The 27,949-nt window shown below is 37.2% G+C and overlaps 1 protein-coding gene and 3 long non-coding RNA genes across 22 annotated transcripts in view; 2 read left to right on the top strand and 2 right to left on the bottom strand.

Annotated features, from left to right (window-relative positions):
* Nucleotides 1-5,791: 5,791 nt before the first annotated feature.
* On the bottom strand, nt 5,792-7,120 carry LOC136254805 (uncharacterized). The gene is made up of 9 exons (XR_010700765.1): nt 6,952-7,120; nt 6,814-6,885; nt 6,729-6,761; nt 6,608-6,673; nt 6,500-6,554; nt 6,352-6,446; nt 6,208-6,298; nt 5,950-6,152; nt 5,792-5,806 (listed from the first exon to the last, which is right to left on the bottom strand). It is a non-coding gene; the product is annotated as an uncharacterized lncRNA (long non-coding RNA).
* LOC136254806 (uncharacterized) lies at nt 7,116-12,953 on the top strand. 12 transcript variants are annotated; one of them, XR_010700770.1, is made up of 10 exons: nt 7,116-7,299; nt 7,614-7,664; nt 7,983-8,056; nt 8,522-8,664; nt 8,734-9,061; nt 9,201-9,304; nt 12,030-12,165; nt 12,218-12,456; nt 12,505-12,547; nt 12,715-12,953. It is a non-coding gene; the product is annotated as an uncharacterized lncRNA (long non-coding RNA). The 12 variants fall into 12 exon arrangements; XR_010700774.1 differs by lacking the exon at nt 7,983-8,056 and having other exon boundaries at nt 7,117-7,299; XR_010700771.1 differs by lacking the exon at nt 8,734-9,061 and having other exon boundaries at nt 7,121-7,299; nt 8,522-8,595.
* A 7,321-nt stretch (nt 12,954-20,274) lies between these two features.
* Nucleotides 20,275-27,720, bottom strand: LOC136254800 (uncharacterized). 6 transcript variants are annotated; one of them, XR_010700760.1, is made up of 4 exons: nt 27,599-27,720; nt 22,158-22,238; nt 20,522-22,090; nt 20,275-20,470 (listed from the first exon to the last, which is right to left on the bottom strand). It is a non-coding gene; the product is annotated as an uncharacterized lncRNA (long non-coding RNA). The 6 variants fall into 6 exon arrangements; XR_010700762.1 differs by lacking the exon at nt 27,599-27,720 and adding an exon at nt 22,389-22,452; XR_010700761.1 differs by lacking the exon at nt 27,599-27,720 and adding an exon at nt 22,389-22,452 and having other exon boundaries at nt 20,522-22,238.
* The window catches only part of LOC136254799 (uncharacterized), a 43,857-nt gene continuing 38,754 nt past the window's right edge, over nt 22,847-27,949 (top strand). For 2 of the 3 annotated variants that reach the window (XM_066047540.1, XM_066047539.1), the window contains exon 1: nt 27,396-27,542. In XM_066047540.1, the coding sequence (XP_065903612.1) occupies nt 27,527-27,542 (16 nt within the window). In that variant the 5' untranslated portion in view covers nt 27,396-27,526. Of the gene's footprint in view, nt 22,973-27,395; nt 27,543-27,949 lie in introns of those variants that run through there. The other variant, XM_066047541.1, reaches the window with a different exon arrangement.

The following is a 27,949-nucleotide window of genomic DNA, read 5'->3' on the forward strand; positions in this document are numbered from 1 at the left end:
GCACTAAATCATGGACATGTACATCATAGCTATAGATCTCATATGATCTACACTTAGCTATGTAACTAGCTATAGCTAGCTAGGTCTGCTGGCAAGTTAAATTCACTTGGTAATATTATTTACTCTAGCTTCAAAGCTGAACTCATAACTGTCACTGATCATGACCTCTACATGCAGCTCTTGATTAAAGCAGACCACTTAGAATACTATGACTTAGATATTTGTGTATATAATGTTGCTTTACATAAAAATTCAGTCCTACCGGAAACATGTAAAACACATCAAGTGATACCTATAGCTTCAGAAGGACTGTGTGTTTCAGACCCCTACTAGTAGCTACCTACTACTCCTCCCCCCACCTGTCAAACCCTAGGATCCGCCTCTGCTTAGACAGTGTTTATTCTAGGGCTGTTAGGGGGGGAACATTCCCTACCTAAAATCTCATACTCACCTCCTAAAGTTGTGAGTGGCTACTTAGGTTCGCTATACTTTTTTTGTTTTCAAAATGCATAGGCACACCAAAAATGCTCTCAGATTCAATCTCAAAGTAGTTAATATGTAAAATTTTCCCAGGTTAAAAATTGCAAATGCGACCTTAAAATTCTCTCAGATTCAGTATCAGATCAATTAATTTAAAAAAAAATCTGCTATATCATAGGGTTCATACATATACAACTAACAAAATTTCATGCATATAATGAAAGTTATTCAATATCTGAGAGCCCAAGTCTATGGAGTTTTTTCTAACAAGCATACTTAACTCTTAAAATTGTCCTTAAATTCAATATCAGTGTGTGTAATTTGTAAAATTTTCTACTTTCAAAATGGTATGCACAGCCGCCACAAATACCCCCAGATTTAATCTGCATGAGAAAGCCTGATCATATAATCTGGTTTCACCCAATCACAAAAATCAAAACTCATGACTCAGCCTTAAAATGACTAATCAGTGTTTGACAACTATTTCAAGTGTTTTACATAGTTGTGAACTTGGATAACCATATAGCAGACTTTCACCTGGTCACCCCCCAAATTCCCTTTTCCCCTCCAAAGGAGAAATCCTAGAATCATAGGTGGCGGAAAGTGGGGGGCTAGGGGGCTGAAGCCCCCCCTCAGAATGATATCACGCCGAAATTATCCTGGGGCTGAAAACAGCGATAAAGATCGAGATACTCTAATAAAGCAGTCACAGTATTAGAGCTATGTAAGGATTTTTATTATTGTTATTATTTTTGGTAATACTGTGCAGACCTCTATTAGAGTATAGTGCACAGGTCACAACATACATACAAGTATACAAATTAAATAATTGCTAGTTTTTGTTTGAACTGATCAATATCATTGAAGTTAATCACATTTTGGGATAGATCATTCCAGATTTTGATTGCCAAAGGGAAAAAGGAGTACATATAAGAATCAATCCGTGTCATTGGTTGCATAAATCTCATATTATGACCTCTGGTATTATGTACAGTGGATATGGGTGTCAGAAACGGATTTACTGGGATGTCAACAAGGTGGTTAATTATTTTAAACATCATTATGGCTTTCAGTTCATCTCTGCTTTATATAGTTTATCAGCTATAAATGCGTAGCTGGTGAGGTGGGCAGCTATTGTCAGCTGGTTGTGACCTTTTTTTTTTTTTTTGGTCTCACCTTACCAAACCAGAGACAATGTAGTGCCTCAGTTCAGTTCCGCCCCTGGTCAGCCCCCCCACATATCAACTACTTCCTCCGCCACTGCCTAGAATAAACACTGCTCTGCTATAACTGTGTATTGCATTGCCATGCTAGCTGAGCTATTTAAATACAGAAATATCATATTTAGCAACCTAGCCCTGTCACAGATACGAAGCTATGATTTATAGTACATCCACAGAGATCTATCAAAATTACAAAAATTATCAGCTACAAAGGGTTTTAGATTTTTAATGCCCATGTAGTAGATGCAACAAACCACCCAATGTACCAAATTTTGATTATTTCATAGATTAGCTAATTATTTCTATATACTATAATACTTAATTAACTTGGCCACCAGTACAGGATACTGGTGTTTGGCATTATTATTATTATTATTACTACTAGCCCCGGGGCAAACACAACCAAGTACAATCACCAACGGGACAACCTACTAATGCGGCATATACAAACAGTGCATGGCCAACACAGTGTGTGCAGGCTTGCTTGCAGAAAAAAAGTGGAGGGTGAAAGTGAGGATTTCAACATTTGGCTATAGCTTACCCTAGCAAGACAACATAAATGAGTACTAAAGCTTGAGAAGATTCTGAAGTAGGCAAACTTTCCCTCCCCCCAAAGCTACATTATCTTTTCCCCGCCCCCACACAAAAGAAGCGGTCTGGCTAAGCGATACCACTGCGTGTGGCCGATACAGTTTTATTAAGTAATCCCTGTCCACTTTGTCTGGGAAAGCTTAAAAAACCGCTGATACAAATACATTCGGGTTTCAAGTAAAAAATCAGCCCTATAAAACTAGAGTTAAAGTTGAGTCATGCTAGAGTTAAAACCCGCTTTTTGAAATGTGATGTATACAGAATATAAAGCGTAAATGTTAAGCATAGTTACCTTGTTTAATCGTCGAAGCACAATCTGTCGAACCAGAGACTTAGAAGATCCAAACTCCAGAAGCACTTTTGAAGCACCACAGGAAGAAGAAAAGATGAAGCAGGATTTTAAATACTTTAAAGATTTCTGATTTTATCAGTAAATGTACAAATTATAATATAATACATATATTTATTACAGAACTCTCCATGGTGGTTTCTTTGTAACCGAACACTCTACAAGGTGACTTCTTCTAACTGCTCTCTCTACAGGGTGATTTGTTTGTAGCTGAATTCTGTACAGGTGATTTGTTTGCAGCTGAGCTCTTTACAGAATGGTTTCTTTGTAGCTGAACTCTCTACAAGGTGACTTCTTCTAGCTGATCTTTCTACAGGGTGATTAGTTTGTAACTGAATTTTTTACAGGGTGATTTGTTTGCAGCTGAACTCTCTACATGGTGGTTTCTTTGTAGCTGAACTCTCTACAAGGTGACTTCTTCTAGCTGATCTTTCTAGAGGGTGAATTATTTGTAGCTGAACGGTCTACAAGGTAACTTCTTCTAGCTGATCCCTCTACAGGGCGATTTGTTTGTAGCTGTACTCTCTACATGGTGGTTTCTTTGTAGCTGAACTCTCTACAAGGTAACTTCTTCTAGCTGATCTCTGAACAGGGTGAATTGTTTGTAGCTGAACTCTCTATAAGTTAACTTCTACTAGCTGATGTCTCTATAAGGTCACTAGTTTGTAGCTGAACTCTCTACATGGTGGTTTCTTTGTAGCTGAACTCTCTGCAAGGTGACTTCTTCTAGCTGATCTTTCTACAGGGTGATTTGTTTGTAGCTGAATTCTGTATTGGTGATTTGTTTGCAGCTGAGCTCTTTACAGAATGGTTTCTTTGTAGCTGAATTTTCTACAAGATAACTTCTTCTAGCTGATGTCTCCACAGGGTCACTAGTTTGTAGCTGAATTCTCTACATGGTAGTTTCTTTGTAACTGAACTCTCTACAAGGTTACTTCTTCTAGCTGATCTTTCTACAGAGTGAATTGTTTGTAACTGAACTCTCTACAAGGTTACTTCTTCTAGCTGATCTTTCTACTGGGTGATTTGTTCGTAGCTGAGGAAACTTCTTCTAGCTGATCTCTCTACAGGGAGATTTGTTTGTAGCTGAACTCTCTACAAGAGATTTGTTTGCAGCTGAACTCTCTACATGATGGTTTCTTTGTAGCTGAACTCTCTTCAAGGTAACTTCTTCTAGCTGATCTCTCTACAGGGCGATTTGTTTGTAGCTGAACTCTCTATTATGGTGGTTTCTTTGTAGCTGAACTCTACAAGGTGATTTCTTCTAGCTGAACTATCTCTTTCCATAGTTGCATGAACTCCCTACAAGGTAACTTCTTCTAGCTGATCTTTCTACAGGGTGAATTGTTTGTAGCTGATCTTTCTACAGGGTGACTTGTTTCTAGCTGATCTCTATACAGGTTACTTGTTTCTAGCTGATCTCTTGAATTCTCTTCAGGGTGACTGCTCTATTAGAGTATTTCGATCTTGCACTTGCTACACCAAGTTGGATTTCGTGTTATAACTCAATGGCTTTATGTCTGATTCTTCTACACCATTGAAGAGCCTTTCTAAGATGATTACTTCATCTGTACAGTGATTTTCAAAGCATTACCCCAAGCGGTTTTTCTGGTAGGCGTGACAAGTAGTCGTTTTTATTAGCTAATCTCGATTGTGTATTTGTTACACAGTATTGGTTTTTTCGTTGTATCTTCCTGGTTTTTAGCTCAATTTCTTTCAAACCACAAAAGGTTTGAGGTTCAAAATAGTTAACCTATTCACCCACCGATTTTCAGCTGTTTCCCATATGCGGTTTACCCTGTAGGCGTGACAACATATTGGTGTTATTTTTCGTGAATAATCACTCATAACTCTTTGCCTGTTTATCGTATTCCAGCCAAAGTTGGTACCGAGATGCGCCTTTATACCCCCTTCTGTGTGCCAACTTTCAAGTAAATCGGATTTGGCGTTCGCGCTTTATAGTAGTTTTTGTAAGTGTGCGACAAGAGGAAGAAAAAAAAAAGAAAAAGAAAACTAAGCCAATTTTTTAAGTCGCATATCTCGGGAACGCTTGAAGCGATTTCGCTCAAATTTGGAATGTGGAGTGCTGAAGTTTGAGGGCATGTACACAGCAAAAATCGTCTTATTTCAGCAAGGAAGCACAGAGCTACGGAGGCACGAAAATTGCGTTTTCTTTCTTCCTGTCAATATACTCAAGGGTGTTGCGCGCCGGCTTCTTGGGCCGCACGACACACTACCGTGTGTCTTGATGTTGAAACCTGGACAGGTTTTACTTCGTAACTGAGTATCAACTAGTAGTAAGGAAAAGTATGTTTATACAGTTATAGTTTCTGGATAAAAACATACTAGTATAGTACTGTACTGAGCTCTTCATCATTTTTTATTGAAATATTATCTAATTTCTTATCCCATTGGCTATAAATGTTTATTAATCACATTGAATATTTACATGTTGTAACTGTGGTATAGATTGAACAAGTAATGAAATATTTCTGATAGTTTCAATTTTCAGCTCACTGAACTGGACGTAGTGACATTTTGATATAACATGTCTGATCAATGTAATGGATTAAACTATAAAAACGTATTAATTTTACAGACTTACTGAATTACGTAAAAGTTAATAGACATGCATTTTTACAATAGGAACAGTGAAAATGGTGGCCATGCCCCCTCTCCCCCCAAGATATACATAACCTACAATTTTTTTTTAATTTGAGTTCCTGTGTATCAGTGATCAAAGCCAACGTGATCATGATCAAAGCCAACATGATCATGATCAAAGCCAACATGATCATGATCAAAGCCAACATGATCATGATCATGGCCAACATGATCATGATCTAGCCAACATAATCATGTTCTAGCCAACTTGATCGTGATCTAGCCAACACGATCATGATCATGACCTAGTCAACATGATCATGATCAAAATCAACATGATCACGGTCTAGCAGCCACATGTAACTACTGTACTATACACAATATTATGACTATTATATTCCTAAGAATTAGCTATCATGCAGTGTGCAGATGTATAATTTTAAGGGCTTCCTTCACCATGCAAAACATTTGAAATACATAGGTGTATAACTGATGTATTATTATGATATACACCAAGGATACACATGTGTGGCACATCTGTTATACACCATGGTTGTACCTGTGTATAGATACCATTTACACTACTATGTATAATATATGAGTATAATTGACTTATACACTACTGGTTAACCACGTGTATAACCTCTGTTTACATAAGTATAATATGTGCATATGTAAGAAATACATATTTGATATACTCACCAATGTATAATTGTGGTGTAACTCAATGTAGTATATCTGATGTGAATATCTTTACTATTATAAGATTAGAGGTTTCATATTAAAAAATTTAAAATTGTACAACATTGAGTAAACAACATGAAATGTGTCCAGTAGTGTTCACTTTGATAAAAGTAGCAGGTACATCATTCTTCTTCTATATAGGTCTCATCATCAAACGACGTCTACAGACAAAAGAAATCACTTAACAATGATTCAAATGCTCTTTTGTGGCCTTACCAATGAAACGAAGCTGATAAATTCACCAGATGTACATGTGTGGACATAATTCTTCTTCCTAGTTCACATCTCCTAAACTCCACACACTGTTCTACAATAGAAAAGGTGTATTCTCCAATAGACAACTATGAAAAGCTATTATACCTGTTCACTGCATAAACACAGTTAACTCAATCATGATCATGTGCCTGGCATCTACACAATGAAGTATCAGTAGCATGTGATTCTACAATTCAGCCCTACAAAATGAATACTTTAAAATAGTTAGTCAGTAATACGACAACAGACATACCTGTAACTATTGAAATGCTGTGCAATCATAATAAGCAGCAGCAGTTCCATTGCCACTATCATTGAAAAGAAAAATTAAAGCTGGCAAGAAAGAAGCACTACTGCTTACCAAGCTATTATTATGTCAGTGCATGATGCAGCAAACTATGCCGCCAAAGCAACTTCCATACAATACCTGCATTGAATCATCAGCCCGTAAAACAGTATAGACAACAAGTAAACTAACAAACCTTTTAAATGTGCTTTTGTACCTAAAGACAAAACTACATAAACAGAAACTTTAATGAACCACACGCACAATTCATGTACGCTTACCGTGATACTAGTGGAGCACGACGCCTTGACCTAGTCTTGAGAGCGATACAACTACGCGCGTCTAGCTAACACCTAAAAGATTAATATTTAGTACACCACGGCAATAAGAAGTGAACATTAATAGCTACACTGACTCACCTCTGGAGGCGGTGCTCACATAAAAGTGCCTCCGACCCGACAGAACAGTGCGCAATGAAACAAAGTATCATCGATAAAAACTCGGATGAAAAGAACTGCGCTAGACTTCACACACTGCTAGTCTGAGCTCTCGGCAAAAGAGGTCTAACCACATCCGGTTGTAAAACTAGTGTTGCTTATAAATTCGAACACTTACGAATCACGTGATTTGATACTCTGGAAGAGCTCATCGTCCTAGACCACCGCGCAAATTCCTACAGTTATGTGGCAAACTGGACAGACAGTAACTAGTTAGTTATTAGTGTTGATTCCGCTGTGAATACTACCTTCACTACTACATTCCTCTTGGTGAGTGGATATGTTCATAGATCCTTAGAGTGTAAAGGATCTATGATATGTTTGTATTGTCCTTTACAGATTACTTAAGCATGTTATACTTTATGTACTAGTCTCACCTGGCTAGACCACTTTATCTTTGTAGGGAGAAAAATGGGTGTGGTCCAGTTTGAATAGTCGCACTCATTCTGGACACACCTCTAAGCATGACATCACTGCTTTTGCACGTGTTAGTCCCACTGTGTCATATTATGTGTCTCACTGTGTCATAATATTGTATGTCTCGCTGTGTCATTTTGTATCTCCCACTGTGTCATATTGTATAGCCGGTCACCATCATTGGTACGACGCTTTGATAGACCACCACCATCCGAAGTGTAGGTTAAGAGTGATGTATCAAGTATTATGTACAGATGATTTAGTTTGTATGTATGTTCAGGAGTCCAACAAATCTCGCATAGCCAGACTGACTAAGCCTTTTGCTATTGAGCAACATGCTTGTTTTGTATCCTGTTGTGTTCAAGCAAACACTGTGCCACATTTTAAAGTATAATAGTCTCAGAACCTAAACAGTAAGAAGATAATGGCTTTGCCAATTTGCACCAAGCAGTGGAACTTCCCCTGAAAAAGTTGGTCTAGCTATGTGAGATAGGAGGGTGTCCTGATATTCAAAATGAAATATAAATTCATTACAGTGGAACCTGTGTATTAAAGACACCTTGGGATCAACCAAAAATGTCCTGATTATTAAGATGTCCTGATTTTCCAGGTCAGTTTACATGTAAAAGCTGGTACTTTGGGGCCTCAACTAAGTGTCCAGGTTATGCAGGTGTCCTCTGTAAAACAGTAATTGTATATTCAGTCGAACCTCTCTAATCCAACACCTGCATAATCCAGAATCCGACTGAAATGTCATTTACCAACATTTTTGTATAGAAAACAACCTCTGTAATCTGACAACTCTGTACCCCATAATCCGACACAAACTGTGATTCTCTAGACTTGGAAATGCATTGTTTTTGACCTTTGTAATCTGACAGAGAATAATAGCGGCATTAGAATAATCACAGAAAATAATTTTTAAGCAACCAAAGTATTTAATTGGTTGACAGTAATAGAAAAAAGCTGTAATACTTACAAATTCTAAAATTAATTCATGTTTAAAACATTGTGTGATCTGTTTTACCAGTTATTTACTGCATAATCTGACATATTGTATAATGTCGGATTACAGAGGTGACTTGATAATCCAACAACCTCCTTTATTCAGCAAAATCTATGGCTCCCATTGAGCGTCGCATTAGAGAGGTTTGACTGTATACTGTAAAACAATCATTGTACAAACTGTTTGCTCATGGCTAAAATGACAGCTAACAAGTATGTGCAATATGTTTCTGTAAAATTAATTATTGTGTACAGCCTACTTTGTGTCTGGTAACTTTTCAGGTGTGATATGTGTAGAGCAACCCTCTATGAGCACAATGATCTAATTCATGGAAATTTTGGCACCACAATGACCCAACCAACCTGGTGTAACAAATTTTGTATTGCAAAATGCAATAAAAGACATATCTCATGACACATAATAGATACCTCAGATTTTGTTGGAAAAGTAGTGCATGGCAAATAGATACCTCAGATTTTGTTGGAAAAGTAGTGCATGGCAATTTAAATGAGCTATAGAAGAAGGAAATTGGAGAAAATTTTAGTGCATCGATTTTTTTAAATTCCACGTAGGGCTACTACAGTAACTGAGTGTCATATGTTTGTACAGGTATGTGTGAAGGTCATCCTAGTTGATTACAGTGTTTATAGGGATTAGTGTACTGCAAGGATTCCATGTATATATGTATTCCTATTCATAGTGTGGGTGGCTACTGAAAGTTTTATGGTGTGTACTCCTGTTTCTACAGTACCTACACGATGTGATGGAGAAGGCTACACTGCAGGAGAAAACTGTGGTCTCCCCTGGAACTTACATCAGTGATCAAGCTTATCCTTTTTATGAACGAGATAAGTGAGCCTACATGTGTGTATAGGTAGGCTACAGTACATTACACATGCACACACACATATGCATAATAAATAGGGACCTGCCGATTATGCTGATAATTTTACCTATTATGCTATGCTGCACTGCTCAAAAAATTCACCTATTATGCTTAAATTAATGCTCAATATTTACCTATTATGCTCGATTATGCTCAATGTTCATGCCTTAGTTCATATGCTTTGCTACTAGTTTAACACTATATAGAAAGAAAAAAATGAGTGGCTGGAACACAAATAATAAATTCTTGCTGCATGCCTGCATGTAAGAGACAAGATCGATATACTCTAATAGAACAGTCAGTTTGATGATTGTTCTATTAGAGTTACTGACTGCTCTATTAGAGTATATCGATCTTATTTTGCAATTGTCATTTTCCCAGCAAGAGTTTACACTATCGTACAAATATTTAACCTATTATGCTGGCATTATGCTCAATGCTTTTAGGTACCTATTATGCTCAAAATTATGCTAACATAATCGGCAGGTCCCTAATAATAAATATTAATGCTACACAGTACACACATGCAAATGCACACACACATATGCATAATAAATATTAATGCTACACAGTACACACATGCAAATGCACACACACACACACACACACACACACACACACACACACACACACACACACACACACACACACACACACACACACACACACACACACACACACACTGTTTTTACACTATGATGACTAAAATACTTGAATTGGCATTTTCTGGTTATACTCTGGTGGCTAAATGAAACCAGACCAGTGAGTGATATGAGATCAGCCATAATTTGAGACAATTATGATAAATTACTGAAATTCCTCTATAATCCATCCTCAGAGGATCTACGAAATTTTCTTGGAGGAAGCAACAGCAGCCTGTATGTACCTCATAGATTGTCAAGTTTCACTTTGTCATGCTTCACGTTCCAGTGGTGGTCTGGTAAAATGGCAATCATTGCTGTAAACTGGCATTACAATGGATGTTCATGACTGTACACAAACAAAGAATGTTGGGTGTAATCACATACATATAGTTAAAGAATCTGTGAATAATTCTACACTGTGCGTAGTAAGTGACCAATCTACAATGAATCATTTTTATTATAGACTAAAGTCTCCATCACACTATACGAAAGTATGCAGCTTACTTTTTGGTCTCTTGTATGACTTAACTGAAATCATACCCATAGTGCTAAACATTATAGAGTTATGAAGGCGTCAGCAGAAAATTTGGCTAAATAGAAAATTCCATAGTAACGAGTTTGGTCTGGGATGTGCAGACATGTGGTCGCACCTACCCAGTGAATCAGCATTTGAGACAATTATGATAAATTACTGAAATTTCTCTATAATTCATCCTCAGAGGATCTATATATGAAATTTTCTTGGAGGAAGCAACAGCAGCCTGTATGTACCTCATAGATTGTCAAGTTTCACTTTGTCATGCTTCATGTTCCAGTGGTGGTCTGGTAAATTGGCAATCATTGCTGTAAACTGGCATTACAATGGATGTTCATGACTGTACACAAACAAAGAATGTTGGGTGTAATCACATACATATAGTTAAAGAATCTGTGAATAATTCTACACTGTGTGTAGTAAGTGACCAATCTACAATGAATCATTTTTATTATAGACTAAAGTCTCTATCACACTATACGAAAGTATGCAGCTTACTTTTTGGTCTCTTGTATGACTTAACTGAAATCATACCCATAGTGCTAAACATTATAGAGTTATGAAGGCGTCAGCAGAAAATTTGGCTAAATAGAAAATTCCATACAAACGAGTTTGGTCTGGGATGTGCAGACATGTGGTCGCGCCTACCCAGTGAATCAGCACTGCGGTGCACCATTACTCATGGAAAACAACAGCACTTGCATGTGTCCAGCTCATTAAAATTTTCATTAGAGATAGGTACTATAACCAATCATATCAAAGAGGTGAGCATATGCTCGCTTCCAGTGGTTTTACACGTTTCTCTACGCCTGAATAGTCCGTACTAAATATATATTATGTAAGGCCTACTTGTTCTTTCAGTGTGTGCTATCAAACGTTTGGGTAGCTGGCCTTTGTAACAAAATTTATTAAGGAAGAACAAGTAGCCAGGTGACTATAGTGTTACTACAGGTGACTATATTAATATCACAGTCTTGGCCAAATGTATGTATGCATGTTGCTAGTTACCACTGTGGCTTACATACTGTTCTTAAAAGTTAAATTGACTACCTACCTTATATAGGACTTAATAATAATTTTCAAGTATACAGATCCTCCTAATACTTTGTGTATGATATGACGATGAAGCCAATGTTCCCAGTACTGCAGCGGTATAAATGTGGTGTACGACATTACCCAAAAGCATAGATGTTATGTACGCCAACAGTCATGTTCCACCAGCAACTGTTAAGTATGCCTAAATACTGTATAATTAAAAAAGCATCGATGAAATGACAACAAATGCTAGAAATTTTTGAGGGATGAAATTCTTGCAAATTTGTGAATATTGACAGTTTTCTATATAATTTTATATTGATGAAATCATTGAGTGATTACCTTAGTGAAGTAATGTATAATGATGCTCTCTAGATTTTGTGAATTTAAAGTCATGTTTTACACAGTTTTGCACAGTTTTGTCCCTCATAACCTATAGCCTGTGTGCACTTACTACTGATATTCTTGGTATGATAGATTCAACCAGTAAAGTGTGCCAGATTCACTCAGTAGGGAGTACTCAAGTTGTACGATGACCTTTGTGCACTAACAACCGATATCCTTGGCAGATTCGGTCAGCAAAGAGTACTGAAGTTATAATGACAGACAATCGGTAAGTATGATCATGGCCTTTGCATACTAATAACAGCTTATATTCTTGACAGATTCAGTCAGCAAAGTATACTCAAGTTATTCAATGGACAATAATGACCATGGTCTTTGTATGATGGACAACTTGCAATAGCCTTTTGTGCACTAACAATCAATATCATTCGGCCATCAAGGAGTACCCAAGTTTACGGCAGACAACTGCTAAGTATGACCACGGCCTTTGTATAATAATGACCGATATCCTTGGCAGATTCACTCAACAGAGAGTACCCATGTGTACGATGGACAGCTGGTAAGTTTTCACTAGCATTTGTTCACTAACAACTGATATCCTTTGCAGATTCAGTCAGCGAAGAGAACTGAAGCTGTATGACATACAACTGGTAAGTACTGTATGTCTGAGCATTCACAACTTTACAACTGTTCTGAGCATTTACAACTTTACAACTGTTCTTTTGCAGTTTCTTTCAGTCAGTTATAAAGTTGTACCATAAATTTTATACTGGTAATTGTAGCCTATGTGCTCTTTAAAATAACTATGTCTTGGCAGATGCAGCCTGGTGAAAATAGTACTACATGTATGGCTTGAATTGATGTACAGCAACCACCAACTGGGTCAGGCCTGGTGTAGATGAAGAAAAGCCACCATGACAGAGAACATCTTAATGTTTTTTTTCTATACAAATGTAATTCTACATAAAGGCAAGCTTAGATTAATGCCACTTGGGATGACAATGGAGCTGTTGTTGTGTGTGTTACAGTTTATTGAATTACATTTTTATACATAAATTCTTTAAAAATAGCACAGAATACATAAGAATTTAATAATAAGTTAGCTGTATGTACTGTGCCCACGTAGCCATGCCAACAAGCTGTGGTAAGCTATACTACATTGTGTATATCTATTACATATGTACACATGATGTATACACACCAGTGTATAGCAGCCAATTTGTAATACACAGGATATACAATTATAGTATATCATATTCATACATACCTGTGTAAATTGAATGTATAATTGAGTTATGCCTACTAGTGTGCACCTGAGTATATCAAACTTTTTGCACAGTGCTTGAAACTAAACGATTGGTTTCCTATATGGTATATCCAATTGGAACTAATTGTGGTATGTATATTCAATTGGTATATGCAAATTTGAACTAATTTTGGTGTGTATTTTGGTATGCATACCTATGTACATACACATCAGTACTCAAATTAATGTATTATATCAATTACAAACCCTCACAAAGTGTACATTTACATATTAAGCAGAAACCATATTATTATGCTTGCTAGCCTGTTTGTATCAGAAAGCTCTTTGTTCTATTGTACTAATGGTTATAGAGATCAACATTTTCCAGCAGTCTTTTGATATAGATCTCAAGTGTTCATACTTACAAAATGACAAAGACTACTTGGGCTATAGCTAATTCATGTCATGCATTAGCAGTTATAATCAACATTGCTTCTGTACATGTCTCTCAAAGAACTAAACTCACTTTCAGAATATTTGTATCATGAAAGTAAAATTGACTACTGCATTAGTTGGTACCAGGATATGTCCTTAATGTTAACAAAAGGAGAAAGAGATTTTGTATGTAAAAGACCTCCAAATGCCACTTCAGAACATTTATTTTCATCTGGGGAGCATGCACCTAGACACCCCTAGCTTGGAATGCTTACACGTGCTGCATGTTCCTTCAAATTTCAGACCAATGTCTGTTGTTCCTATAATAGCCAAGATATTAGAGAAATTAGTTGTATCTCAGCTTAGCATTTATTTTGAACAGTCACAGCTGCTCAATCCTTATCAGGGAGCTTACCATAATGGAAGATCCACCGAGCAAATTATTTCATTCTCTGTTGATACAATTATTCAGGCTCTGGATGCTCAGTAGGTTGTGTGTACTGCCTTTTTAGATCTTAGAAAGGCCTTTGATTCTCTTGGCCATGTTATACTGCTGGAAAGATTAAGTGCATTGGACAGCATTGTCTTGGTTCACAAACTACCTGTCTCATCGTATACAACGTGTTAAGTTTAAAGAATCAGTCTCATCATGGTGTCCTGTAAAAGGTGGAATACCCCAGGGCAGTGCACTAGGCCCACCACTATTCCTTGTGTATGTTAATGAAATGCCTTCTCTTGTAGAGCATAGTAGACTACTACAATTTGCTGATGATACAACAGTGATATGTTCTGGTGAAATCATGATGTGGTGAGGCAAAAATTAAACTCTGATTTACAAAGAATCCAAACCTGGATTACCCACAGTAAAATCAGATTTAATGTACAGAAATCCAGTGTCATGTGGTTTTGTCCAAAGAAAGCATCAGGTAGTGCTTGTCCTCCAGTTCTAGTCAGTGGCAATCCACCTCAAGAATTAGAAACACAGAAATACCTGGGAATTATGTTTGACAAAGAATTAAAGTGGGGAGCACAGGTGAGTAATGTATGCAAGAAGATATCGTATTACCTGTATATGCTAAGTGTTAACCGGAAGTCACCAACATTTGAAGTCCTCGAGATGCTAACTGATCATGAGTCCCTGATACTTTCCAGAATTGACTATGCTTTGCCTGTGTGGGGGCCACCTCTCAACAAATCACAAGTGGCACATCTACAGCATCTACAAAACAGAGTGATTCGAATAACTGTGTGTTTGAGAAAATATGATCATGTCTATTTACATCGTTGCCAATTAAACTGGCTACCGATCTCACACCAGATTATGTTTAAGTCATCCTGTGCCATGTATCGCCACTACCATCATGATAAACAGCCTTGTTTGCTCCTCAATCCTCCTATTGTGTTCGAAGCACAGTGCAGTTACAACACACAGTGTAAAGACTGTTTTGCCAACCCACCTAGTTACCGTTTATCAACCACTAAAAAAATATTTCCGTTCCTCTGCTACAACATGGTGGAATTCTCTTCTAAAATCTATTCCAATTGATTGTAATTACAATTCCTTTGTATTCTCTGTCAAGGACTTTTACTTCAACACTCAAAGTAATTAATTGTGATTATAGTTAGCTTCTTGTGTCTGTATGTTTTTGTTTTTGTACTCTGTTGTATGTATGTGTGCTCCAGTAGGGAAGAAAGGTTCTGCCAACTACTGTGAGGATAAACAATAAATCAATCAATCAATCAATCAATCATGTGCTGACAGTTGAGTATCACCTTTGATTTTAATTTTAAATATCATACAGATAATAAAATGTATAGATGACCTCCATTGTAAATATCAGTTATATCACATCAGTCATAGTTATTAGCACTAGTCCTTGGCTTTGTCTTGGACTCTGTCAATAACTAAGATATTCTACTACTGCTATGATGTAACTATAACATGTGCATTACATCACATGTGATCAGATTATGATAATCTTGTAACATTAATGCGTGGATCCCATCATTATTACTTAGTGTACATTGTATATCTTAGAAGTGATCATAGCAACAGAGATTCAGTAAACATGAAACTTGACCAAACTCACAACACAGTCACATGTACTGTATGCACAGGGATAAGCATAGTTTAGTTTCCTAGGCCACAAACTCTAGACGTTTCAGAAGTCAAGGAGAGAGAACCATCATTTACGATGCATAATGTATGACGTACAAAAGCTAAATTGCAGTGTGCCCTCGAGCACACACGACCAGTATCATAGTAACAGGGAGTTCCTAATCTGTCCAGTTTAGATAATCTGTAAGTAATCTTCCTTGGTCTGCCAGCTTTTGGTTTCTTGCAGATTCCAAATGTTATATGGACACATCAGCTCTAACAGAACAACTGCATTAATAGATTTATTATAAATCACAATGTTACACAGTAATGTACCAATATTGTGTGATTGTAGATCCTAGGCGAATCAGCTGTGCTGTCTGCCTAGTAATTAATAATAAAGAATAAGGTCAGGGTGGTTTGTGACTCAGCCAAATTACCAGGGAGATTGGAAGCTTTGATAAAATAACAGGGAAACCACCCAAAACATGAGCTGTGGTGGGATGTGCATAACAACAGAGAGAGCACTTCATATCACACTGAATATGCCATCACTACAGATTTACTGGTGACACTCCAACAAATTAGTCTGTTCCACATTTTACAACAAGATTCCAAACACAAATTTACACTGAATACAGACAGAGAGCTCAAGTCCAAATGATCATCATACCTTGAGCGTTCATCAGTTTCTTTGACAGCATATAAAGAGGGCAACTGCATGCTGGAGTTCAGGGTCTCCAGATGTGCTAATGCACAATAGGAGACTTAGCTTAGCCTCTCTGATCTGGACACTACTGTACACTGGGACAGCAGACACCAGGATAGTAAAGTATGGCCTGGGTGGTACATCAACCAAAGGTATAGAATAGAGCATAGCTAAATTCTCCATTTTACTCACAGCAGACTTAATAACTATTGTATCTAATGGTAATGTCATCCACAGAAAAATGAAAATGTAATAGTGAAACGATAATTTGTATAGCCATATTCACTACAGGTTGGTAGCAGGTATGTGGCTGATAAGAGTAGAGACAGTGGGTCAATCATTTTCTTGTTTGTAGTAGTTTTAGTGGCATGATACAGGGGCGGATCTAGGATTTATAAAAGGGGGGGGGCTAACTCAAGGTACTAATCTCTTGGGTAAAGGTGTGTTCGCATGCTGGAACTAGGGGGATCTGGGGGCATGCCTCCCCAGGAAAATTTTGAAAAATAGAGGCTAAAATACTGCAATTTGGAGACATTTCCACATAAAATCCCTAATGTTTTTTGCCTGTAGATATTTTATATACTGCCTTTAGATTATAGGTATGGCTCTCTGAAGCATTTTGTTAATGGAAAAGTTTGGGTAGGTACAGACAACCAAGAATAGGTGCATGTTAGAATAATAATGTTGAAAGTGGAAAATTTTGAAATTTGAACAATACAAGATTGAATCTGAGAGCATTTTCAATGGAAATTGTGTACCTGAATTAAGTATTGCCATACATATTAACTACACAAGTAGATGAATGAAGCCCTTTAAACAGACCAATGCACTTCATTGTATGTATAGGTGCAGGCAGATTTGGAAAAATTCCATAACAGAACCAACTACATGTTTCCAGTGAATGTTCTATTAGAGTAGTTAGCTGACTGCTCTATTAAAGTATCTCGATCTTGTACACCTCCAATGCTGATCCGGGTCCTTGTTGCATAAACTTTAGCATAAATCCACTGATAATACCTTGGAAAGATGTTTATAAGGTGGTTTTATGAGTATTTGTATTATTAGTGATCATATAATTATGCTAAGACAAAATTTCATTATAATACTCAGCATATTGATCAAGTAAAGCCTAAATATGAAGGGGGGACTTCAACCCCCAAATCCCCCCCCCCCCCTCCTGGATCCGCCCCTGTGATAACTATTGTTATCATATCTCTTTAATTATTTGGAAGGAAACATATTATAACGTTTGGTTCTCATTGAGCAAGGTAACCAATCAACAGATCTTAAGTTGAGTAGACATCTCAGAGACAGAGAAACATTATTCTACAAGAGCTATCTTGAAACTAGTCTGAAATACATCCATGTTATCATCCAGGAGGTTAATTTCCTTCTTCCATCCACTTCACACAATTGAATCATCTGTAATAACATTACTCATGTGCAATATAAGAATGGACAACAAAGAGTGGGTGGTTTGCGTGAATAGAGTTAGACCACTTCTGAGACCAGACCCAAGAACTGAATGCTCAGAACTTGAAGGACAGTGAGGTCCACCATTGTTTTAATACCATTGTGATGAAAATCCAGCTCCTGCCACTTGTGATGAGCCACCAGCAGCTCCTCACTCTGGGCAACCAGTTACAACTAGGAGCAGAAGAGTCGTAAGACCTGTTGACTATTATCATGATTACTGGCAATAAATATTTTCATGCACATGCACAACATCTTGTTCTGTAATGGTGTATTAAGGGGGAAGGTAATGTAATAGCGTTACTCACATGCATAGTTGTTGTATCTTAATTATAGTTTCCCTGATCATGTAAGTGTTACCTCCTGTTGTTTTTTGGTCATCATTAAGCTTCTATTGTGCTGCTGTCACTGAACTTACAATCTATTCAGTGGGGAAGATCCTCTGAGTTATATAGACAATGGTAATTGGATGGTGTAGCTATGGCCATGATTAAGTTCAGTAGCTAATTGTAACAGAGGGTTGAACTTGAAAACATAATAGGCCAGGACATAGTGTCACCCTGAAACATATACCTCAATTAAAAGGAATTGGTGAAGTCTCCCAACTCCTAGTAGCGACAGTAAAAACAAACTAGTGAAGGTCACTACTAAAATGTAGTGAATGTTACTACCAATCTCTATCACAATACTCACTATTTTTGAATGTGTAGTAATGTTCACTACTAATTTTGTAGTGACCATCACTAGCTACCATGTAGTGAAGTTCACTACTGTGTAGTGAGGGAAGAGTAGTGAAGGTCACTACAGAAGTAGTAAACGTCATTACTTGAGTATTGCGGCAGAAATTAGTAGTGAAATTCACTACTAATTTTTACAGTGCAAACAACTGTGAACTTAATGCCGGATTCAACATAGCCACGTAGTTGAGAAGAGGGAACCTTCAGTGACTGCATGCTCTTAACATGTCAAATAGAAGACGATGTGGGGGACAGAGCCAAAGGCATTCTTCAAATCAAGGTAGGTGGAAATACTTCCTCAGTATCGCTTATTATTGAAGGAAAGGAGATCCCTAATTGACAATGGTACCGAACGGAGATACATCAAAATAAGAAATGATTCCTTATACCTCAACAACAAGCTTCACTGAAACGTGAGTACAGATGGTAACAAATTAGAGTATGTAACTATATCAGCACAGCCACTTAATAATACCTCTGCCACAAGCATGGAGTCATCCTGACTCCCTGTTTCCACTATAACTAACTCAAATCCTGACTCAAATTCACAGGTATTTAATAACTCTACTAATAACCCAAACTCAAATAATGTATTAAGCGATTTGAAACTGTCTATTGTAAATTTCTGTAGTGTTACTAACAAACGAACCCAACTTGAAGTTTTTCTGGTTACCTATGCAATTGACATCATTATAGGGACAGAATCACATTTGAATGAATCTATTCTAAACTCTGAGGTTTTCCCAAATAATTATCAAACATACAGAAAAGACAGAAACACTTCTGGTGGTGGTGTGTTTATTTCCATAAAGAGCTCTATACCATGTACACAAATTAATGACAATTCAACTATTGAAATAGTGTGGGCTCACGTTCATCTTGACAAGAACAATGACTTTATCGTTGGCTCCTTTTACTGTCCTCCTCACTCAAGTGATACAATACTTGACAACTTGCAGTCTTCCATAGACACGATTAAGCAAAAGTACCCCCACACTCAAATCATTCTTGGAGGTGACTTTAATTGTCCAGGTATTGACTGGGAAAACAGTACACTAATAAATTCCTATGTATCATGTCACTTTCATGAAAAACTTATTGACTTATCACACAACTACCAACTGTCTCAGTTAGTCACCTTCCCTACAAGAGCTCAAAATGTTTTAGACTTATGCTTTACTAATAATCCTAATTCTGTGATATCATGTGAACCACTTCCAGGCTTGAGTGACCACGACGCTGTTTTAGTATCCATCAAGATTCCTAAACGTGTAATTAAACAACATCCCAGAACTGTTTACCTTTACAAGCTAGCTGATTGGGAAAAAATAAGAGAGGAATTATCAGACTTGTCACATGATTATTTTGAAATAAATCAAGCATCACCCCAAAGCTAGGATGAAAATTGGTCCTTTTTCTTACAAAATTTACAAGAAATAATAAACACTCATACTCCTACCAAGAAATTAAGTACAAGAATTCACCTTCCCTGGCTGTCTTCTGCTTTAAAACGACTCATACGTAAAAAGCAAAGAGTTTATAGAAGAGCAAAGCGTTATTGTCGAGATAGTGACTGGAATGAATATAAATCATTACAAAAAGAGATAGATCATAAACTAAAGTACCAACACAAATCCTACCTGACAAACCTAACTTCATCACCAGACAGTAACAAAAAGTCTTTATGGTACTACATCAAGTCACGAAAACAAGAAAACAATGGTATTAGTACATTAATAAATCCTATAAATGGTCATATCATAACCAATCCTGTGGAAAAAGCAGACACCCTCAATCAACACTTTCAGTCTGTCTTTACATCCGAAGATAATAGTAACATTCCTGACAAAGGTCCATCCTTATTTCCATCTTTACCTACATTTGAGATTACCGAACAAGGAGTCTACAACTTGTTAAGTACCGTACCTGTGACACATCCAAATCCCCAGGACCTGACTCCTTGCATCCGTATGTACTGAAGGCCACAGCTGCCGAATCATCTCCCATTCTAACTCATATTTTCAAACAATCACTAGAATCTGGTGAAGTCCCATTACAATGGAAGCATGCCTATGTCACCCCAATATTTAAAAAAGGTTCCAAAGCTCACCCAGGCAACTACCGTCCTATCTCACTCACCTCAGTAGTTTGTAAAACAATGGAGCATATCATCGTGAGTCAAATTATGAAACATTTGGAGGACCACAATATTCTTTCAGACAACCAGTTTGGATTTAGATCAAAACATTCCTGTGAGACTCAACTACTCATTACTGTTAATGACATTGCAAAAGATATTGACAGGAACCTGCAAGTTGATGCTGCTATATTAGACTTTTCTAAAGCGTTCGACAGAGTAGCTCATTCTAGACTTCTCTACAAATTAAATTACTATGGTATAAGAGGAACTGTCTTACAGTGGCTAGAGTCCTTCCTTCATGGTCGTACCCAACAGGTTGTAGTAGAAGGCTCTAGATCTTCTACATGTCAAGTTACATCTGGTGTTCCACAAGGTTCCGTACTTGGTCCTGTGTTGTTCCTAATTTACATTAACGATATTGTAACAAACATCAAGAGTGAAATTAGATTATTTGCTGATGACATTCTACTCTTTAAAACTATCGCTACGCCCAACGATCACAGAATCAGACACGGGGCCAAGTACATGAGTACTTATACTTAAGTACACTTAAGTACAGATTTGAAAGTACTTGTACTTTACTTAAATACTTTCTTAATTTCCCTAATGTACTTGTACTTATACTCAAGTACTTTGCTAAGTACTTGTATGTACTTGAGTACTTAAAGTACTTGTAAGTACTGTAAACATTATACGTAGTTTGTACACAGTGCAGTTTACAGTTTCTTGCGATTCTTCTACTGCCTTCCCCAACCTTACTATGTACCATGTTGTCATGATTAATGATGTCATAGCATTCTGGCAAACAAAAACAATGCTGCTGTTCAAGTCAGTGAATTTTAAGCGTTTAAGAGAGAGAATGGTTGACAAAAACCAACCCCCCTAGGCACACTTACATACTACAATACACTGAATACAGCATATATTTTACTACAGCAAAATGTACTTGTACTTTACTTAAGTACTTCCAGCATGTACTTGTACTTTACTTAAATACTCTCTTGATTGCTGCTGGAGTACTTGTACTTGTACTTGGAAAATTCAAAAGTACTTGTACTTTACTTAAGTACTTTTAAATGTACTTGGCCCCATGTCTGCACAGAATACTGCAAAATGACTTAGATTCCTTAACACAATGGGCTAGCAACTGGCTGATGGAATTTAACATTCCCAAATGCAATATTTTACAATTTACAACCCACCACAGTAAAAGCACTTTTACATATAAAATGTCTAATATTCCATTGAATATTGTATCAGAGCACACCTATCTTGGTATCTGCCTCCATCATACACTTTCATGGGAACCTCATGTTAACTATATTTGTGGAAAGGCAAACCGTCTTCTTGGATTTCTGAAAAGGAATTTATATAATGCCCCAATACAAATCAAAGAACACTTATACAAACAATTATTGTTACCTTCTATTGAATACTGCTCAGCCATCTGGGATCCTTATCACCAAACAACAGTTAGCAAATTAGAAATGATCCAACACCGAGCTGCAAGATTTGTTCTTAATAAACCATGGCACAGATCCAGTCAACAACACAGTATTACAGATATGCTTAATTACCTTCAATGGCCAAGTTTCAAAAGTAGGAGAAGGAATGCTAGACTTATATTATTATTCAAGATTGTAAGAAACTTACTGGTGCTACCAAATCATTGTTTACCCCAGCCAACCCCTGTATCATATACTCGTGCCAATAATCCCCTCAAATTTGCACAGCTGCAATCCAGAATTGATTTATATAACTGCCAAGAACAATTATTGATTGGAATAACTTGAAAATTGACAACATTGACACAATTAACCTTGACACTTTTAAGAGCATTATAGATAAGCTAAACAATTTGTGATTTGTAATGCACATTAGCGTGTTGCCCCTGGTGGGCTTTGCTAATTAATAATAATAATAATATAGATAATAGTCCATTTCCACGCAAGCTAAAGTATTCACGGTATGGTAATGAATACTAATTTATTACACGTTGCGCAACATCCGGTGTCCCTTGGGAGGCCTTAAAATGTATGGGACTAAGGTCTTTAAACTTCACGGGAGTCCAAACCATACCGTTTATTCTTATTATAAGAACGTACTTTTATAGCAGCTACTATACTACAACGATGACGTGAAAATTGGAAAGATACGCTGTGTTGTGGTCGAGAAATCAGCGATCTTGTGTCAAATGGTAGTGATACTTAAGTTTTAAAGGCTGCATCTTTCCTAAAGTGAGGTATTTTTACTCTTATAAGTATAGAGGATCATTAGGCAACAAAACATGGCCACTAAACCTACTGTAACGGGTGAAATAATCGCCTATAGTATTGATAGAATCATAGCGATGAAAGATCGCCTATTTCAGCGATAAAATTTTGCATAGCGTTGTTCCCAGCCTTGTAGAAACATAGTAACAGAGTTTATCTCACTAAGTAGACTTTCTAGATGCTGAAAACAAATCACTACAGTGGCGGATCTAGGATTTTTAAAAGGGGGTTTCTGAAAATTGATATAGCTAAATAAGGCATCTGATAACAATTCTCCGGAAAATTTTGAGATTTTAGAAGCTCTGAGATCGGATTTTAGATAATTTTTTGTTGGCAATTACAATAAATCCAATACTTTAAACTGTAAATAATTACTAGAGCAGCTCATGTATTTTCGACCCCCATGAGTGTTCGGACGCGATATTTCCTAGAAGAACAATGAGAGCCGATCATTTATGGCACTATTATGAAGACCTATCACTATAACCTCCATGTATAAAATTTGAAAGGATTTGGTTATATCGTGTGGCTGCAGTAACCTTCGAAAGCCACTGTCCAAAAAAATGGATGCTCGGACAAAGTAACGTTCGTTCGGACTCCTCCATCTGTACCCTTCCCATGCAACTTATATGCTATTGTGTGGTAGTGATTGGTAGAGCTATCCTTGAGCTATCCCGTGATATAAGCAGATTAGATATTTATCAGCTACAGTTGCAGCTATCGCCTTTTTCCGAGACGTGGTAACTTGACGAATCGTCGGACACAAAATTGCAATTATAATTCCGGACACAGCAACTTATTGCGAATACTTTGGCATTTTTTGAGTTTAAGTGTAGTACTAGCTAAGAAACGTTTGAAAACAGCTATTTAGGCACCTGTGTAGAGTGATTTTTTATCAATTCGAGATGGAAATAGTAGCTACCTCATTTAGCTACAATACATTAGGTCTAGAATAGCTACATAAAGTTGCTCAAACTTAATAATTTTATGTATTTGAACTTACTTGAGACAAGGGAGGTAAGAAATAAACCACAACAATACACAGGAGGTCACCACTGCTTTATAGCCTTAGTGAATGTTCTATTAGAGTATATTAAATGCTATATTAATTAAACTTCGTTAATTGCATCCATAGTATAATTTTATGCATATGCAGACTATCTAAGGGTGCATTAGTGCGAAAACCAGTTTAAAAACTGCGTTAAATTGATATACTCTAATAGAGCAGTCACTAAGGCGATAAAGCAGTGGCGACCTTCTGTGCATTGTTGTGGTTTATTTCTTACCTCCCTTGTCTCAAGTAAGTTCAAATATATAAATTATTCTAAGTTTGAGCATTTTTATGTAGCTATTCTAGACCTAATGTATTGTAGCAATATGAGGTAGCTACTATTTCCATCTCGAATTGATAAAAAATCACTCTACACAAGTGCCTAAATAGCTGTTTTCAAATGTTTCTTAGCTAGTACTATACTTAAACTCAAAAAATGCCAAAGTATTCGCAATAAGTTGCTGTGTCCGGAATTATAATTGCAATTTTGTGTCCGACGATTCGTCAAGTTACCACGTCTCGGAAAAAGGCGATAGCTGCAACTGTAGCTGATAAATATCTAATCTGCTTATATCACGGGATAGCTCAAGGATAAGTCTACCAATCACTACCACACAATAGCATATAAGTTGCATGGGAAGGGTAGAGATGGAGGAGTCCGAACGAACGTTACTTTGTCCGAGCATCCATTTTTTTGGACAGTGGCTTTCGAAGGTCACTGCAGCCACACGATATAACCAAATCCTTTCAAATTTTATACATGGAGGTTATAGTGATAGGTCTTCATAATAGTGCCATAAATGATCGGCTCTCATTGCTCTTCTAGGAAATATCGCGTCCGAAAACTCATGGGGGTCGAAAATACATGAGCTGCTCTACATACTATTGCTAAGGCCCCTATTTGGTGATTATTAGTTTCTCATCCACCGCCCGAATCCTTCTTAAGCTACCGCATGGTAAGCCATTATTTACTCTGCGCATGCTCAGAAGAACACGTGATACCAAACTGTTATAATTTTTTATAATAATAATAATAATAATTAACTTTACAGTGTACATATACCTACATACATACAAGTTGCAGATGTTGATATGATAGAATTGGGACATATGGCAGCACACTGATGGCCCACTGACATCCTGTGTCAGTGGCCAGAAGCTAAATTGTAGTAGTGATTAGCTACAAAGTTTACTTACTAGTCTAAGATTACTTAAAAGGGGGGGGAATTAACAGTTAAAGGGAGTTGAAGTTAGGTTGGTGAGGGATCTTTGAACACTTTGAGCATGGACATAGAAATGAAAAAGAGTAGGTGTTGTTGGAGGTGAAATTGGCAGTGAAATGATTCCACAGATAATCTAAAAGTTTGGCCTTTATCTTGAGTGGGTTGTCCTGGTAGTTGATAACGGGAAGGGCATTCCAGATGCGAGGAAGCCGGTTAAAATAAAAGTTACTAGTGGAATTGTCAGGTGATCTTGTTTGGAGTAGCTTGTTTCCAGAAGCTAGACGTGTGTGACCAGTTGCAAATTTAATGAAATTATTGATGTCAAATCCATTGTGGGGGTTGTGGAGATTTTTAAGAAAGAACATCACATCATTTACATCAAGAATGTACATCAGGGGTAGCATATGGAGATTAATAAGACGAGACTTGTAGTCAGTAGAGTAATCATTTAGAATGTATTTAGTTGCACGCCTCTGAACACGTTCGAGTTGCTGAATGTGCTTAATTAGGTGGGGTTTCCAGATGACCGAGCAGTAGAAAAACTGGGATCTAACAAGAGAGGTATATAGTCGAGATTTGGCTTGGACATAATTTTGTAGGGAGAAAGATCTTCTTAGAAGTCCAAGTACCTGATAGGATTTGGAGATAATGTGGTTATAGTGAGCATCCCATGACAGGTCGCTTAATAACATAATTCCTAGATCTTTGTATGTATCAACACAAGAAATCTGGGAGGTGCCGATATTGTAAGATGTTGGAGATTTTCTTTTAAAAGATAGCAGAAAGATTTTTGATAGACCGAATAGGAGATTCCACTGGGTACTCCAAAAGTTTAAATTATTTAAGTCTTCTTGAAGTTTAAGTGAATCTAGTGGTGAGGAGATAGTTTTGATGCATTTAGTGTCATCTGCAAATAGAAACAATAGACAAAATTTAATGATGTCCGGAATATCATTAACATATATGAGAAATAGAAGTGGGCCAAGTATACTTCCCTGAGGGATTCCGGATAGAACTGGGAGAAGGGGAGACAAAGAGTTGTTAATCTTCACACACTGATAACGGTTAAGTAGGTATGATTCAAACCATGACCAAAGCTTGCCAGAAATTCCAAGTGATCTAAGTTTGAATAACAGTTCCTTGTTTTGTTGATGAACGCTACACTGCGCTATATATCGCCAGGAGAACTGTTGTTTTCCTTAACAAATTGCTGCAGTGTCAGTTGCAATCGTGTTCTATCGACTTCATCAAAGCAGGCTTTCAGTTGACTGTCGAAAAACAGTTGGCGATCACGAAAATTAGAATCAGCTGGTGAAGGAAATGTTTGTAGAAGAAAGAAAGACAATTTGGACAAGGTCTGTACATCAGTGTGTTAATATTATAAAATAATGGCATAATGGTAATACCCTCCCGCCCGCATCACAATAATTAGAAAGGCTGGATGAGAAACTAATAATCACCGAATAGGAGCCTAACTATAGGGCAAATATGGTGACTACAATTAAGCTGTGGCTTTGATTGCTGCTCTATTAGAGTAGTTACTTGACTGCTCTATTAGAGTATCTCGATCGTTTTTAATGCAGTGGGAGATGAAAAATCAAGTGTTGTTGATGGTTTAATTACTTTAATAGCTAAATGGTGTTAGTTAAGTGCAACTGCATGCATGCATGCTACTGGTGTATAGTTGTTTGCTATGACAAATTGTCAATACAACAATGTTTATGTAATGAGAATGCCACTAAGCTAAATTTAAAAGGGGGTTTCTGTCGAAACCCCAGAAACCCATCTGGATCTGCCACTGCACTAGAGTCTTCTGCCATGCTAAAGTCGCTTCTTTCCGCTTTACAACACAGTGAATCTTCACAAACTATATACTATCGTGATGCTAACAACCTGAAGATTACAATTTCGTTCTCATAATAAGAATAAACGGTACAGTTTAGGCTCCCGTGAAGATTTCTTACCTCACTCCCATAGGCTTCAATACATTTTAAAGGACACCGGATGTTGCGCAATCGCAATTATTAACCACCACATTCCTTAGCCCTTGTGTGAAATTGGGCTATTGTTTTAATGTACATTTCCGTAATAGTTGCACGGAATTTTACGGAGTAAGAATTAAAACGTGCGTGAATGACTGCAGATTGAAACAGATCATAATATTGTTAATTGCTACGTGGAGAGATTTTATTGATGGTGTAAATTTGGGAGGTCTGAAATCGCTAAAGGAAACACGATGCGACTATGAATCACACCCAAGGTAAGCCTCTACTAAGCCACAACTATATATCATGTCACAGCATATTATAGTCTCACGTATATATCAGATCAGTAGGTCCTCTCTTTGCCTTAATGTTTTTACCATTTGGTACCCCTCCGGCACTAGGACAACAGTCGATTGCAGAATTGTTGAAAAATCATGTCGTATACAGGGGCGGATCCAGGAGTTGGCAAGGGGAGGGGCACAAACAGGCTAAGTTGTAAGTGGTTGGGGAGAGCCAGATTCTCTAGTTCAGTGCTGCATTTTAGAAGCAGCAAATAATCACCTTTTAGTAGTGTCTCACTGTTTATTTTTGCCTTTTCAGATGGTTGTGAAATCTTAAACAACTGCAACACGATAATTATTTTTAGAGGCGCTTAGTACGCACGAAGGCGTTGGGTGACAAT

Source organism: Dysidea avara, chromosome 4 (assembly GCF_963678975.1).
Source record: "Dysidea avara chromosome 4, odDysAvar1.4, whole genome shotgun sequence".
Taxonomy (NCBI): domain Eukaryota; kingdom Metazoa; phylum Porifera; class Demospongiae; order Dictyoceratida; family Dysideidae; genus Dysidea; species Dysidea avara.